This window comes from Embiotoca jacksoni, unplaced genomic scaffold (assembly GCF_022577435.1).
Source record: "Embiotoca jacksoni isolate LCO1_2020_lvr unplaced genomic scaffold, fEmbJac1.0.p SCAF_2, whole genome shotgun sequence".
NCBI lineage: Eukaryota > Metazoa > Chordata > Actinopteri > Embiotocidae > Embiotoca > Embiotoca jacksoni.
In genome coordinates this window covers 13,875,077-13,889,697 of record NW_027185340.1, presented here as the reverse complement: position 1 = coordinate 13,889,697, position 14,621 = coordinate 13,875,077, and the positions used below count along the sequence as shown (strand labels likewise).

General features: G+C 41.0%; 1 protein-coding gene across 2 annotated transcripts; it reads left to right on the top strand.

The window, feature by feature from the left end:
* The first annotated feature begins 5,878 nt into the window (after window positions 1-5,878).
* LOC138201317 (pyridoxal kinase-like) lies at window positions 5,879-14,214 on the top strand. Of its 2 annotated transcripts, XM_069154702.1 has the most exons (11): window positions 5,879-6,142; window positions 7,589-7,643; window positions 10,194-10,298; window positions 10,557-10,640; window positions 10,757-10,791; window positions 10,904-10,989; window positions 11,170-11,215; window positions 11,316-11,427; window positions 11,666-11,802; window positions 12,418-12,484; window positions 12,889-14,214. In XM_069154702.1, exons 1-11 carry the CDS (start codon window positions 6,062-6,064, stop codon window positions 13,014-13,016), a joined length of 936 nt encoding a protein of 311 aa, XP_069010803.1. In that variant the 5' UTR covers window positions 5,879-6,061; the 3' UTR covers window positions 13,017-14,214. The 2 variants fall into 2 exon arrangements, with proteins under 2 accessions (XP_069010803.1, XP_069010804.1); XM_069154703.1 differs by lacking the exons at window positions 5,879-6,142; window positions 7,589-7,643 and adding an exon at window positions 7,675-9,524.
* Window positions 14,215-14,621: the final 407 nt, after the last annotated feature.

Here is a 14,621-nt window from a genome sequence, read left to right as displayed (position 1 = left end):
ATAGATAGATAGATAGATAGATAGATAGATACTTTATTAATCCCCAAGGGGAAGTTTTTTTTTCACTACAGCAGCATTTATAGATACAGGAAATAAATAAATAAATTAGGACAACTCAATTTTTTACCTCATATCACCACTTATATATACTCTAAAAAGTGTCCTCAGTGCATTGCATGTGTGCTTCACAGTTGGTTTTTTTCATGTTGCTCTTTTTCATTCATTCATACTCAGAGCAAATCTCTGTGCTGTTGTGCCCTCTGGTGGTAGCCACAGTACTTCCCTCAAGTCATCTGAATTTGGATCATGAGAGTTATTCAGATGGAAGAATTGTGATCAAAGGTCATGGGTTAAAGGAGCGATTGTTTTCATTATTGAACATTTGGTTACATGCATTATGTAAGACAGAATTGCTCTCAGTTTGAAGAGTTGTGTGTTTACACTTTGATAACAAAGACCTACATTTGGTCTGTGGAAAACAGTATGGAAGCAATAATACATGTCAAACTTGTCAAGAGGGGCTTAATAGGTTTCACAAGCATTTTATAAGAAATAAATAATGACACGGTAGCCTTTTCTTACAATAGGTGTTGACTTTTTGACACAAGTTCTTGAACAGTTTCAAACAAACCGAATGTACAGGTTTATTTGACTTGATGGCTTTTCCTCTGTGGGGTAGCGCTACATGATGATTTTGAATTAATTCATATACAAGGCCCTTTTTTTGAACAAGTATTCAGAATTGACTAACAGTGTGGCAGCTATAATGTAATCACCACAACTGTCTATTAATGTGTGTATTTTGATGCCGATGCAGTCACGGTAGAGAATCCCATCCTCCTGAGAGTGACTGAAAAAAAAAAAGGTCATCCATGTTTATTTCATCCAGACTTGACTATTGTAATGCACTGTATTAGTATCAGCGAGCAAAACATTCAAAGACTGCATTTGATATAAAACGCTGCTGCCAAGCTGTTAACTAGTATTAAGAAAAGGGATCATATCACCATAAGCCAAATCGCTGCCTGGGATCCTCCAGCAGGGCCTCACTAATGGTGCCAAAATCTGTCACCTCTGGTCACCAGATGGTAGGTAGGTAGGTAGGTAGGTAGGTAGGTATTTACTTTATTAATCTCCGAGGGGAAATTTTTTCGCTACAGCAGCATACAGAAGCAATAAGATAATAATAAAAATAATAGAATAAAATACTAGAATAGAATATAATAATAGAAAAGCAATAAAATAGCAGTAAATAGCAGTAAGAAATATAAATATAAAATATACAATATAAAATGCACAGTTTATACAGTATTACTTGTATATATTATATACAAACAAACCAAGAACACAGTCAACATATATATATATATATATATATATATATATATATATACAGTACAGTATATCTCTCTATATATTATATACAAACAAACCAAGAAACACAGTCAACAGTGTAATTGTACTGTGATGGATTTTGCCAGAGGTAAGTTATTGTACAGTCTTATTGCAGTGGGCAGGAATGATCTCCTGTATCTGTCCTTGTGACAGCAGAGCTGGAGGAACCTTTTAGAGAAAGTGCTCCGCTGTCCCTGCAGCAGGTGGTGGAGAGGGTGGACAGGATTATCCAATATGGACAATAATTTGTTCAGCGTCCTCCTCTCCACCACCTTTTCCAGGCTGTCCAGTTTGTAGCCGATGATGGAGCCGGCCTTCTTAACCAGTTTGTTAAGTCTGTTGGTGTCACCGGCTCCAATGCTGCTCCCCCAGCAGACCCCAGCGAAGTACAATGCACTGGCCACAACAGACTGGTAGAACATCTCCAACATCTCGCTGCACACATTGAAGGATCGAAGTTTCCTCAAGAAAAAGAGTCGACTTGTAGACAGCATTGATGTTGGTCTTCCAGTTCAGTCTGTTGTCGATGGACACACCCAGGTACTTGTACTCCTCAACCATGTCCACCTCCTCTCCCAGAACTCTCAGCGGTTGTGGAGCCGTCGCCTTCCTCCTGAAGTCGACCACCACCTCTCTGGTCTTGGCCACGTTCAGGAGCAGGTGATTCCTTCCCGCCCGCTCCACAAAGTCCTCCACTACTGCCCTGTACTCATCCTCCCGTCCATCCCTTATACATCCTACCACTGCAGAGTCATCGGAGAACTTCTGCAGATGGCAGGACTCTGAGTTGCACTGGAAGTTAGTGGTGGATAAGGTGAACAGGAAGGGAGACAGAACAGTTCCCTGAGGAGCTCCAATACCACCGACCACCGTATCAGACAGCACACTGCCCAGACGGACAAACTGTGGTCTGCCTGTCAGGTAGTCATTGATCCAGGAGACGGTGGGCGCGTCCACCCCCACCACCCGCAGCTTCTCACTCAGCAGCAGTGGTTGGATGGTGTTGAATGCACTGGAGAAATCAAAGAAAGTGATTCTCACCACCTCTCTGGTCTTGGCCATGTTCAGGAGCAGGTGATTCCTTCCCGCCCGCTCCACAAAGTCCTCCACTACTGCCCTGTACTCATCCTCCCGTCCATCCCTTATACATCCTACCACTGCAGAGTCATCAGAGAACTTCTGCAGATGGCAGGACTCTGAGTTGTACTGGAAGTTAGTGGTGGATAAGGTGAACAGGAAGGGAGACAGAACAGTTCCCTGTGGAGCTCCAATACCACCGACCACCGTATCAGACAGCACACTGCCCAGACGGACAAACTGTGGTCTGCCTGTCAGGTAGTCAGTGATCCAGGAGACGGTGGGCGCGTCCACCCCCACCACCCGCAGCTTCTCACTCAGCAGCAGTGGTTGGATGGTGTTGAATGCACTGGAGAAATCAAAGAAAGTGATTCTCACAGATTCACCGTTTCCATCCAGGTGAGACTGAGCTCGTTGCAGCAGGTAGATGATGGCGTCGTCCACTCCCACATGAGGCTGGTACGCAAATTGCAGAGGGTCCAGAGAAGATTTCACCAGCGGCCTGAGGTGGGCCAAGACCAGCCTCTCCAGCACCTTCATCACATGAGATGTGAGGGCAACCGGTCGGTAGTTGTTGAGGCCAGATGGAGTCGTCTTCTTGGGGACAGGAACCAGACAGGACGTCTTCCACAGCACCGGGACCTCCTCCTGCTTCAGGCTCAGGTTGAAGAGGTGTTGTAGGACCTCAGCCAGCTGGACGGCGCAGGTCTTCAGGACCACGGGGCTGATGCCGTCAGGTCCTGCAGCCTTGCGCTGGTGGATTCTCTCCAGCTGTCTCCTAACCTGGCCAGTCGTCACAGAGAGGGGGGAGAGGGGTGTGTGTGGGGGGGGGGATCTCAGGCCTCACTCCGGGCAGCAGCAGTAGAGGGCCGACTCAGCGCAATCAGCTGATCACGCGAGTAAATACTAACAGTGCCCCCATCCAGAAACGTGGAAAAATTACGGTCCATTGTCTGACCGTTAACTTAACACACGAGAGAAAGAAAAAACATAACAACTACGAAGAGGAGAAAGGCTTAAAAAATACTAATAAACAACACACTCGGGGAGGGGAGCTGCTGCAACAGGCTGCCGCTAGTGCGGCGCCATCTTTACTCTTGATGTGACGAGTGGTGATTTGCTCGTCGGGCCACTGTGGAACTCCCGCACTTCTATTGAATAGCTTATACTCAACTGTTGGTATTCACTGTGTCTATTTATTTTAAATAGATATTTGTTGTATGTATTGTTGAAATCAAAATTGATGTCTCCGAGTCCATTGATAGAAGCTGCAACAAAGAACGCCAGGCAGATGATCGTCTTTTACCAACCTTTTATTTGTCACGGCAAAGCATACAAGACATCTTGGAGAGCCCAACATCAACCAGAGGTCTCTCTGTTGAGGTCTGACTTCCCACTCGCTGTCACACACGCATTTATACTAATCAAAGGGGGTGTTACATATAACTGGGCAGGAAACTTATGTAAGCTGTCTGTAGTGATGGTGAGATGAAGCCTCATGAGGCATCGAACCACTTCAGCCAATTGGTTCGAGAAAGGGTTCATTTCTCGAAGCTTCATGTGCACACGAAACCACCTACTGGCCAAGTGTATAATCACAGGCAGCTGTATCTGAACCACGTAATGTGATGCATTGAATTTTTGTGTCTGTTATGGCTGTTGGGAATGACTATGAATTACAAAAATGTATGACCAAATAATTTCTGTACATAAATTATCACATATGTGCATAATAAAATATTTTTTGAATGTATTCTGTGTGTAAATTTTCCCAAAATGGTAGTATCATATGATATGGCAGGTTGTGTAATAATGTTTTTCTGTCACTTTAGGAAAATGGCATGGGCTTAAGCAGGCAGAGGACAGTGAAAGTGCTTGTGGAACTAGGAAGAGGGGACTGAATATGCTTGTGTAACTTGGACAATGATGTACAGGACAGGGGACATTTTATTCAGAAATAACAGTTTCTCAACAGTTTTTGGTTTTGTGGATGTCCACATGTCAGACGTAAGGCTAACAGCAGCCACCTTTTCCACTTTAGCCTTAGCCTTCTCCTTAGCTGGCTCATACTTGGCCTCCACCATGGCCTTCAGAGCCTAAAGGAAAAAATATATAGTGCTGAACTGTGAGACACAATAAAGTACTCATTTGTTTCATGCATGCACCCATACATACCTGCCTTGTAGGGAGAACATAATTAGGATCCAGTTTGGACACAAATGCCCTGAATCCAACATCATCCACAATACTGAAGGGCTGTGTCCTTCACTATCATGGAGACGAGGGCTTCATCCAGCTCTTGTTTTCTGGTGGCTGGTTAAAAGAGAATAAATACAGTGTCTGTTACCTGTCTTTATTTGCACAATAAACAAAAGTGAACAGGGAAAAATTGTAATGGTGCATTTGTAATATTGTAATGACTTACCTTGGCTGGGTGAAGCTCCAGTTTCCTCCTTATTCTCATGCAAGGCACGGTAATGCATGGATGAGGTGTTGTTATTGTACCCCAACTCCTTGGAGCACAATAAACACCTCACCTTTGAATAAAATAAGAAACTGTGAAAAATACAGTTCTTGATAAGCAAACCTAATGTGTCTGAAATAGAGTTAGATTTAGCTTACCTTATTAGGAGTTATCAAATCAAAGTGTTCCCACAGGGGAAATCCTCCTCTTCCCAGCTGGCTCCATCTTATCACCTATCCTTCTCTCCTCACTCTCCTAAATCTCCAAACTATCTCTCTCTCTCTAACTTCTCCAAACTATCTCTCTCTCTCTCTAAACTCTCCAAACTAAATAAACGCTATCCAAACTATCCAAACTCTCAACTGACCGCAACTCTCCACCAACAACCCACATTTTGAATGGAGCCTGAGGGGTTTATATTGCTGTCAAACCTCCCGGCAAAATCTGAACCACTTCCCGAAGCAGTCACGTGGTACACCCTACAGACACATTCCGCTCCTAATAAGGTGCGTTCATCGCACACTACAGTACCATAAGCAGAACCAGTACTTCCTCTTCTTCTGTTTCTTCGTACACGTATTTTTACAGTTCTAAGAATGACAACCTACGACACGTGTAGATATAAAAAAACACTTCTAGTTATAAAACAATGATAATATATGACATGATTTTAATTCCACAGTATACATATATTTTTTTTTTTTCTTCTGTCTTGCTATTTTCTATGTTTTGGATCTTTTTTTTGTGTTTTGGGGATCTTTGTATGGCTCATTACTTATTTTTTTTTTTATTGTAAAGAATTTTAACTTCATTTTCAAACGGCTTTATTCTTATTTTTATTCTTATTCTCAACCGAAAATTATTCCTAATATTTATTTTCCGTTAGGGAGCCGGTGTCTCCCACATTCCGAGCGATCCTTTGAACGCACCGCCATAGGCGTCCTTTTTGCTGCCGGAAGAAAAAGTGTAACTGTCACTATCGGCAGCTCGACTCTCGCCCTTCAGTGCAGGACTTATTCCCACACATGCTAAGTTTCCGCGTGTCCGAGCCCGTACACACTTTTAATGCCGTTTTAGGATAAACTTGCGTCAGTTGTCTACGTTTTTTAAAGGCAAATTGCGGTAATGGAGTGTCGTGTGTTGTCCGTCCAGAGTCATGTTGTCAGGGGATACGTTGGGAACAAGTCGGCAACATTCCCGCTGCAGGTAAGAACCGGAACTCACCTCCAGCTCGCTGCTGAAAACGGTCCAGAGAGCTGTCGAGAAAGAGAGACAAAACCGTGTGAAAATCGTGCAGAAATCAACACGGTAAAACCGCGAGGGAGGCGAGGCGAGTTCCTCATTGGTGAGAGGAGCGTTTGATTGTAACGTCAGAAACCTTTTCTGCCCTGACGGAAACGTCGCAGGCCGTTTTCCGTGTTTGACTCTCTGGTTTCTCAGCTGGACGGCTGCAAATCTAAAAAAAAAATAAAAAAAATACTGCAAAACCAGCTGTTACATGGTGGTGTGAATGTCACCGAGCACACTTCAGGGTAGCTACAGGTACCGGACAGAGCAAACCTCCTCCAGAAGTTGTACGTGTTGCAATGTGGTAATGCTTGTTGTGTTGAATTTAATTTACCAGACAAAAGTTTGGACCATGAAAAGCAATTGAAGGCATTTTCCTACTCTTATTTTGGTAGATTTTCTCCATGCAGAAGGCGGTATGCGATATGTCGGCTTTAAGCCCTGTCTTGTAATACCCCTTCGTACGTTAGGAGGCGATAGTGAGTCACTTCAGCTTTTAGTCTGTCCTCAGAGTTTCGTAATCTTTCTCCACCGTTAGGCAATAGTAGTTTCCTTTGAAATGTATTTTCCTAACTGTGATGATTGTAAAGTCATCAGTGGAGCGACTTAAAAAAAAAAAATGGCCATCGGTTCAGCCTATCGTCCTGGTTATAGTTTGCTAATCTACACTTTAAGACCACAGTAGCAAGAAAACAGACACTGCAAAACCACATATGCACCATAATTACCACTGTATACGGTTTGTGTTGTCATTAGCTGCACTAAAAGATCTGTTTTGAATCCTCCAAATGAAGTCAGTAAACTTGGTGTGTTTGCAATAGAAGATGACAAACTAATAAAGCTTGTCACAAAAATCTGTCCTAACTAATACTGAGCCTGAGTCGATATCTGCGCAACACAATACACGGACGTCTTTGACTTGACTTCAAAACTGTTACTTCTTCACATTCAGTTGATTATTGTTATAAAGTTTTGAATATTTTAAGTTAAAATCTTAATAATGAACATGACTTGGACCTAGTAAATGCCCTATTATGTGGAGTATATTGTTGTTATTGATGCTTTATGTTTTTGAATATCTAGATTTTAATAATTCTCTACACCAACTATGCAAACGTACCAACAATAGCCGGCATGAAAGTCCTTTTTTTTCTTGCTTCTGCTCTTAAACAACTTTCACAACTCAACTGGTTGATGTTCATATTGTTTACAAAAATGGCCATTGAAGAAACGGAAACCGTGGCTGAAACTTTGCATGTTAAGCAGCTCAGTGATTCCCCGTGCTTTTCTCACAGTGAAACTCAGAGCGTCGTTCAAACTTTATTATTCTCTGTTTTCACAGCTGCATCATTTCTCTTTTCTCAGGTGCTGGGCTTTGAAGTGGACTCCATCAACTCTGTGCAGTTCTCCAATCACACAGGTTGGCCGAGCGATTTAATGGAATAACGCTGAGTTTCTCAATTCAGTTTCACAATGTAGATTGACTCCTTTTCTACTTGTGATAACACAACTGTTTGCTACCTTTAACGCCATCTGTGTGTCCTTAAATGATGAATTATAAAGGCGTTGAACAGGGAATCGCTTCAAAAAAGCCTCTCCTTAAAACAAGTATCCATTTTGTTTTCCTGGCAATACGCAGTCAGCCTGCATGGTCACACATTTTGCATCTGCAGGCAGATGTCCACAGTCGGGTCCATGTGGACACTCATGGACTTGTAAAGATGACAAAAGTTACGTCACACAGACCAATAAAAGTCTTTTGGACACGCAGACAGCATGAACTGGACTTTCAGCAGTGATCTCAGATTTCTCCAGTAATTCAAAGGGCAGCGGCTGTCGATGCTTACTAGACTATTTTACACATTTGCATACTTTAATTTTTTTTTTTTTTTTTTATCAGATATGGTAACAAGACTTACTTACAGTTTATCTTTGTAAAACCCTTTTTACTCAGCGGGAAACATCTGTTTCTAGTTAGTTGATGTTCAGCTGAATATAACTCACCGAAAGTCTGGTTCTATCAGCCAAATAAAAGGAGCGACAACCGTCGGTGGTGAAGCATCATGAAAGACGGGAACCAGTGTTTTTTATTTAGGTTTCCTTGCATTTGTTTACATCCTTTACTTGTATAATTTATGTAATTTATAAAGAGAGATAAAAGTTCATAAAAAAACAGAAAACTTGATATCATCCTAATCTATAATTTTTACACTTGGTAATTGCGCTTAATTTAAAAATAATTTAACCCTCCTGAACCAGATTTAAGTGGTACATGGATTAAAATCCCCATAGAACATACATTTATTTTAGTATTATCCAACAATGCACCATGAAGCTTCTCATATAGTCGTAGTTGAGGTTATCATGTAGTAGATCCTGTATTGAGTTAGTGTGTGTGATAGTCTGGACTTCAGACAACGGAAATATTTACAACTGAAGGGTGAAAGGACTCATGGAGCTGGTTACACCTCTGTTTGAGTCTTCCATGAGCAAATCATTGGGTGGGTTCCTCAGTCTTTGTGTCTCCCTTGCACTGAAGGCACCATCAGTAATCCTCATTTTAAAACATGTATCGTGATTCAAAACTTGTATTTGTTTCCCAAATGTATCTGCATTTCTGTATTAAAACAGAAATGGCAGCATGTAGGAGACCAGTTTAGAGTCACAACTAAATAAAAAGGTTCAACTTGAGGGATCCCAGAGATAACTCGTGGTAAATGCTTTTCAGATGACCTCCTGGTTTTTTTTTTAAACATCGCCTGTTTATTAACTTTTACAAAAATGAAAATGTATGCTGATACATGTGGGGCACAAACAGGGGTTATCATTATCTCACAGATATTCCGTATTAAAGTCACACAATAAACACCCAAAAAGTTACTCAATGCCCCATTAAGGAAAACAATAACACGTTGAAACTAGCAGGCTCAAGACACCTGCAGAGATGATCGGATTATTATCTGAGTTCATGTGCCAAAGTATGTGAAGAATGTGCTTTCACCACAGGGGCAGGCGACATTTACCCAGAAATCCCTTGAATCAATATAAACATCTGCTCTTCTTAAAGACCAAACGGGTCAGCCTGGAACATTTGGACTAAATTACACTACTGTGAGGCTGCAATCGTACATCTAGTTTGTACTAGTGTGTATAAACAACATTAATATTCTGAAATGTTCACTTTCTTTCCCCCTGAACTGCAGCATGTGCTCCTACTTTGCTGTGAGCTCTTTGTTAAGTCCTCGCTGCAGGAGGCGCACTCTCTGGCTCGGGGTCAAGTTTGGACTCCATGTGAACTCCGGTATACTGAAGTGTGTGTGTGTGTGTGTGTGTGTGTGTGTGTGTGTGTGTGTGTGTGTGTGTGTGTGTGTGTGTGTGTGTGTGTGTGTGTGTGTGTGTGTGTGTGTGTGTGTGTGTGTGTGTGTGTGTGTGTGTGTGTGTGTCCATTCTGTATCCAATCATTTGCAGTCCAAACAGCTTTTGAGGGTTTATTCTAGGTTAATGGGGAAAGGGTAACAAAGACAGAAGGGAGCTGGGAGCCGGGACACAAGCATCCCTTTCAGTCCTTCTGGAGGCCCCGTTTGGCCCTGGACACCAGAAAGAGGAGAGGGACCTCAGCAGAGGGGGAGGGAGGGTGGAAAGACAGCAAGGAGGGGGAGGGTCTACTTAGTAGGTTTATACACAGCAGGGTGAATGCACTAAAGCAGTGTTTTCATCAGTCTTAAGTAGTGCGAATGTTTGCGTCATGGTCCCCTGTTTATTCTCAAAAGGCCTGGAAACACATTTTTCCCCCAAATTCAAAGTGACATTTTTTTTCTCCTTTAAATGTGTTGAATCAGCATGTGAGAACTTGAAACACAGCGAAATATTTTTTCCACCCCTCCGTTTCTTTAGTTTCTTTGTGCTTTTAATGAAATCAAATTAGCATTGAAATCTACAACGTGTCCTGCATGCTGTTTCCTCTCTCCAGGCTACGCCCACTGGAAGGGACAAGTACTGACAGCAGAGGAGCTGAATGAGTTATATGAGGGCATCAAGCTCAACAAGGTGACCCACTATGACTACATCCTCACAGGTGAGTCCCACGAGTGTCTCCGTGTAGACTCGAGTAAAGAAAAGTTCTTATTTTATTGTTTATTTTTACAGAGACAGCACATTTCAACAGAGTTAGCTCGAAGCAAATTTGCATTTTTTAATTTTTTTTTTTTTTGTTGTTGTTTGTTTTGTTTTTTTGTCTTTTGGCAGATAGAATAAATTCTAGACAGTAAAGTCAGTTAAACACTTCCTGTTTTATTTCAATTCTTTTAATGGTCGTTATGATTTCTCTGTCCAGGGTACAGCCGGGACACATCCTTCCTGGAGATGGTGGTGGATATTATTCAGGAGCTGAAGAAGGCCAATCCCAGCCTGGTATATGGTGAGTGTAAAATTAGGTTTTTATTTTGAAATAAAACTTGACTGTGGGTATTTTTAGTTTTTTTTTTGTCTTAATGTGATATTACAAAGCTAATTTTTGAGATTTCCTCTCCACAGTTTGTGATCCTGTTATGGGAGATCACGGTGCTATGGTAAGAATCCCAAACTAATACAGCTGAGGACAATCACTTGTTACTTGTAAAAAAAAAAAGGTTAATAACATGCTTTTGGAAAAAATATTTTTTTTTTTTCTGCCTGTTTCAGTACGTTCCAGAGAAACTGCTGCCAGTCTACAAGGACAAAGTAGTGCCTTTGGCCGACATCCTCACACCCAACCAATTTGAAGCAGAGTGAGTTTATTTGAAATGATCGTTACAAAATGAAAAAAAAAAAAAGAATAAATCACCATAGTTAAAAAAAAAAAAAAAAAAAAAAAAAAATCCCTTAAAGCTACCTTGTAAAAGTGATTAATAGAGATGATGCTAAAGGCAAAGTGGGATCATGTGATCAGTGACTCTGTTTTTACTCAGGTTGTTAACTGGGAGGAAAATTAAATCGGAGCAAGACGCCATCGAGGTGAGTCTCACAAACACTTCCTGCTCTGCTGTGTTTGGATTTTGTTTGTAACATGAAGACGTACAAAGCTTGAGGAAATGGGACCTTCTCTGTTCTCCAGGTGATGGACTTGCTTCATAAAATGGGTCCAGAGACCGTGGTCCTCACCAGTACCGACCTGACCTCCAAACAAGGGGACCAGTTCCTGGTGGCCTTCGGAAGCCAAAAAATCTGTAAAGTACCAGGCCAACTTTCTGACAGAGATTTTACTTCCCACTGATAGAGAAGACTTTTTGTTGTGTCGCACTTTAGATTTTAATTCCTTGTGGTGTTGTGATTAAAGGGGATCTGATGCTGATTTATGGTTGATAAAAATGATGAACTCCATAAAAATATGGCAAACCGCTGTTAGTTTTTCTCCCTGTCATTGCTGACCATCACTCACGACCCTGTGTGTCTTGCTCACTGCAGTGAAACCGGATGGGACCAACACCATTCAGAAGATCTGCATGGACATCCCCAAAGCCGATGCTGTGTTTGTGGGAACAGGAGACCTGTTTGCTGCCATGTTGTTAGCCTGGACTCACCATCACCCCAAAGACCTGAAGGTCAGTAACACAGCGTGAGCTGCGAACCGCACTGCAAATTTAAATTTAAATGCAAAACTTAAATTGCACCGACTGACCTGCTTCTGTACTATCTGGTATTGAAATATCATTTAGAACTAAACTTTGATACCGACGCTACAAACTCAACTCAAACTCAGTGTAGCTGAGCCACAGTGTTTACCGTATATGCCATTAGCTAGTGTCTACCAATAGCCTATATGTGAGGTGTTTATGGGACATCTGTAATTTATAGCATCTACAAAATGTATCTGTGAGGTGTTTATGGGGCATCTGTAAATTGCGGTGACGGACAATTACCTGGGTTACACTCTCCAAGATTTGTAATGTAATGTCTAATGTAAACTTTTTTGATTATTTTTTTTTTTTTTTTTTAAATTGATTTTATGAAATTGGAAATTGAAAATAGTATAATTCAGGAACTGCTAACAATTCAACAATTTTCCACGATACCCAGCCCCAAACATTCATTTATTTTCAGGAGCACTGAGTTGAAATAGTGTTCCTGTATGTGAAGCCATTAAATATGTTTTTTCTCTGTTTCATAAGTGAATCCTATCTGAATGTAACAAAGTCTTCCTGTTGTGTTTTTTACAGACCGCCTGTGAAAAGACCGTTTCCATCATGCACCATGTCATTCAGAGGACCATCACTTATGCTAATGGTAGGGTTCGTTTCACCTCCAGTTGTTTACTGAACAAAGAAAACTCTTTGCTCCCCTCTGTCGTTAATTCTGTATTTACACAGTCAGCAGTAGTTTAATTAATGTCGAGGCCGCTGCCATTATTTCAAGAAACAAATGTCAAGATGTACATCTCAGTCGATTGCATCAGTCTCCTCATCGTTGGTTATTTCAAGAATTAGTTGTTATGTTAGGCATTGAGTAAAATATATTTATATCTGGAAAGAGGCAAACAAGTGAACTTGTTGTCGAACCTACTTCTCTTATAGCTGCATATATAAAAGCCACAAAATTTACTGAGACAAGAATTACAGACTTCTAGACTGACAAGTAAACACAGTTGAAAAACCTGCTGTCGTCCTTCAGCTGCTCTCTGTCTCTTTCAGAGATGGCTGGTCCTGGGAAAAGGCCCAGTCCCGCACAGCTGGAGCTGAGGATGGTTCAGAGCAAAGCCGACATCGAGAACCCCGCCATCGTAGTGGCAGCTAAGGTCCTACAAAAGTCTGCCCAGTGAGGACGGTGACTTTTCTGTGAACGTTCACTGGTTCAAATCTGCTTTGAATCCGGGCGGTCTGCCACACGTTTGTAGGATTTTTAGATTGAGGACTGTCGCGTGTCTCTGCCTTACAGAATCTATGAGGGAGTACAACCATTGTATGTTTTCATGAGCGGTCAGCAGGATTTGTTGTGTGTACATTCTGTTCACAAACACACTGGAATCACTGCCATACGTGTCTCTGCTATGGCCTGTGTGGACGTCATCGGCCCTTGATTTAAAACAAACATCAGCTGACGCTGTTTGGGTTTAAGGATCGTGTAAATGTACCTGAATCCTCTTTAACATAGTTAAAATTAGTTCTGGATATAAAACAACTCATACCAGTTTAGCTAAATAGAAAATACATTAATCCAGTGATGCATGCATGACCATGACTGTACTTGTTTTGACTGTGATAAGTCAGGACGAGTCACGTGTACTTCAAGTGTGTCGCTCACAAGGCATCATAAGCACATCCATAAAAACTGTAATAAATGTAAAACATGTTGGTTTGGCCAGAGCACATAATGTAAAAGCAGTGTGCATATTTTTCTGAAATTATTTTAAATGAAATGGTTTGAATGCATGCAATGTGCTTAAAATGCGTTCAGATTGGATGCATTATAAGTTCTATAAATGTGTATTGTAACTCCCCCAAAATGTAAAACATCGTATGCAACTAATAGGTAGTTTAGTTTCAGCTTCCCAATTTTTCTCACTTTTTTTTTTATTTTAGACAAATTAACTTTTAAATGATAACCGTAATAATAGCTGATGTCAAAAAAAATTTCCTTTAATCAATTTTCTGAAAAGGTTTTTTCACGTCCTTTTTTAATTATGCAACACTTTCTTGACGTAGCAGGTGTGTGACATGTTAGATCCATGTCTTAAACATCTCAAATTGAGGTATTTGCACAGATAATCTTTAATATTTTACTAATGATCATTGTTTTCATTTCTGATTGTTGTCATATCTCGATAAAAAGAGTGACCACGCTGTATAAAAGCCTTACCAGGGTTAGGAAAGGCAGAACATCGGGGCTGAATGTTTTTCTGTGCTAATAGCTGATCCTCACGCATCATGTTAGAAAGCCATGTGCCAAACCTTGAGCTGCTGCTCTGACATGGAGCAATATATGAAAAGTAAATAATAAAGTATTAATCTTTTACTCAATCTCTTAATTTTATTTGTATTTTTTTTATTCATTCTTCTGGTAGGTTTCAGGTTAGGTTTCAAGATGAGATACGGTCAGCTTTTAGGTCCGTTAAGTGTGTTTAACGGAGCGTGCCGTTCGATAAGTTCTCACGATGGACCTAATTGTTCCCTGTGGTTATTTTACTACATCTGCATAGAACTGACAACTCATGCATACTCTTACTTTCATACATGTGAGAGATGCAGGCTTAAAATCCCCAAATCCAGTTCAGTTTGAACAGGGGTACTGACGACGAGGAAACAATCAAAAATTAAAATGGAAAAAAAAACGACCTGCGCAATCACGCCAAGATTTACACAAAATATATAGATTTATAATGTACTAAATGTACCCTGATTGCATTTCAACTTATCTGTGTATTTTA

Coding starts and splice junctions, on each gene's coding strand:
- LOC138201317 (XM_069154702.1), top strand. CDS start 6,062: ATGGAGTGTCGTGTGTTGTCCGTCCAGAGTCATGTTGTCAGGGGATAC. Junction 11,428..11,665: donor CTTCGGAAGCCAAAAAATCT/GTAAAGTACCAG, acceptor TGCTCACTGCAG/TGAAACCGGATGGGACCAAC. Junction 12,485..12,888: donor GACCATCACTTATGCTAATG/GTAGGGTTCGTT, acceptor TGTCTCTTTCAG/AGATGGCTGGTCCTGGGAAA.